General features: G+C 63.8%; 1 protein-coding gene across 1 annotated transcript in view; it reads left to right on the top strand.

Annotated features, from left to right (window-relative positions):
- The window catches only part of MRPS2 (mitochondrial ribosomal protein S2), a 6,554-nt gene extending 5,704 nt beyond the window's left edge, over positions 1-850 (top strand). Inside the window, exon 4 of the mRNA XM_045289355.1 lies at positions 7-850. Coding sequence (XP_045145290.1) covers positions 7-540 — 534 coding nt within the window. The 3' untranslated portion in view covers positions 541-850. The remainder of the gene's footprint in view (positions 1-6) is intronic.
- The last annotated feature ends 1,116 nt before the right edge of the window (positions 851-1,966 follow it).

The following is a 1,966-nucleotide window of genomic DNA, read 5'->3' as shown; positions in this document are numbered from 1 at the left end:
GAGCAGACAGCTGCACACCTCCAGCGGGCCCTGAACTTCACAGCCCACATGGCCTATCGCCGAGGCATCATCCTGTTTGTCAGCCGGAACCGGCAGTTCTCGCACCTGATTGAGACCACAGCCCGAGAGTGTGGCGAGTACGCCCACACGCGCTACTTCAAGGGCGGCCTGCTCACCAACGCGCCCCTGCTGCTGGGCCCCGGTGCCCGCCTGCCTGACCTCATCATCTTCCTGCACACGCTCAACAATGTCTTCGAGCCGCACGTGGCCTTGAGGGACGCGGCCAAGATGAACATCCCCACCGTGGCTGTGGTGGACACCAACTGTAACCCCTGCCTGGTCACCTACCCCGTGCCCGGCAACGACGACTCGGCCACCGCCGTCCAGTTCTTCTGCAGGGTCTTCCGGACCGTCATCCACCGGGCCAAGGAGAAAAGGAGGCAGGTGGAGGCCCTGTACCGCCTGCAAGCCCAGTCCAGCACCCCTCCCAGCCCAGGACCAGACACCCCTTCCCCAAGTGACCTGTCGAGCTCCCTGTAGTCCCAGGGCTGTGGGAGCCGGGGCTGGTGCCCCCTGCTTTCCCATGTCAGACTGCCATTTGTCCCCAAACAGACCCTGTGTTTATTCAAAAGGGTGGGCTGGGCCAGAGTCAGGGTTCGCAGCCTGTGCCCTGTGAGGGCCCCCACTCTGGTCAGGGAGGGTATTCCATGGGCCCCATTTTTCCCCTTCACCACAGGCCCCCGAAACCCTCAACTCTCCTGCCTGCTGGTCCTCAGGGACTGTATGACTCCCCCACCCAGCTCACCATGTGGACTGGGACAGAAATAAAGGTGACAGTTGGGGACTGTTGGCTCGGAGTCCGAGGGTCCAGACTGTGCACCAGCCCCTGGGGCACCCACTCCTTCCCCTCCAGCCCCACAGGCTGAGCCACTTCCCAGCTCTGGGCGAGGCTGCCTGGAGACCCCAGCCACGGTGGCCTGGCTTCTGGGGCTCCACCCTCAAGTGGAAAGGCAGCCCTGCCCTGCTTTCACTCGCCCTGTCCCCCATCCACATGGCTGGGGCAGATGGGCAGAGGAGGGGACGCACGGGAGAGGAGGAAGCCGCCCGCACCACCTCCGCAGACTCAAGCCGGAGTCAGGGCTACAGGAGAGGAGGCCACCTCTCAGAGGGGAGTCTGAGGGTGGGGGAGCCCCGGGCCCTGGCGACCCCGGTGTCTGCTCCCTGGGGACGGCCTGGTGTGCTCTGAGCTCCTTGTGACATTCCACCTCTGCAGGAGGTGCTGTTGCCCCATGATAGGCTCACGGGCCGGGGACCACAAGGCTGGGCACAGGCCAGGCCAGGCCTGATGAGGTTGAGGAAGAGGCCAGGTCTCTCACCAGATTTGTGAAGGAGGCCTTGTGAGGGAACTGGGTACCCAAGGGCCTGTGGAGGAAACGGGTGGAGGGGTCACCAAAGCCCCCATCCTTTCCTCTGGGACCCAGACTGCACTGCAGCCCTGAAGACAGGTCCTTCCTGGAGTGGCTGCCCTAGTGCTGGCCACCAGAGGGCGGCAGCCTCCTGCCACAGGTGTCCCTGGGTTTCGCAGACCTGGGACCAGGGCTCTGACTCCAGGCCACCCTGGCTGCCCCCTGCCTTGGCTCGCCGGGACAGGAGTGTGTGGAGCCTCCCTCGCTGCGCTGGGAGCAGTGGAAGGTGAGAGATGGGGTGTTTAGGAGGGGCAGTTAGCTGTGTCATCCCACGGTGGACACATCAGCAGCACAACTGGGCACGCTTGGAACCTGGCACAGCCCCTACAAGGAACAGATGTCACTATAAAACTTAAGGGGGTGGGGAGGGCTGCACAGTGCAGGAGATCTCACTGAGGTGATGTTGATGTGTGGCAAGTGACAGCAGGTACTGAGATGTCCTGAGGGTGCAGGGAGCTCGGGGACAGGCCCAGGGCCAGCAGGCAAGGAGGTGAATGCGG

Source organism: Echinops telfairi, unplaced genomic scaffold, assembly GCF_000313985.2.
Source record: "Echinops telfairi isolate 266 unplaced genomic scaffold, ASM31398v2 ScPeMD7_25;HRSCAF=90, whole genome shotgun sequence".
Classification (NCBI taxonomy): Eukaryota; Metazoa; Chordata; class Mammalia; order Afrosoricida; family Tenrecidae; genus Echinops; species Echinops telfairi.
Note: the sequence above shows the minus strand (reverse complement) of the source record. Positions and strands in the feature narration are given on the sequence as shown.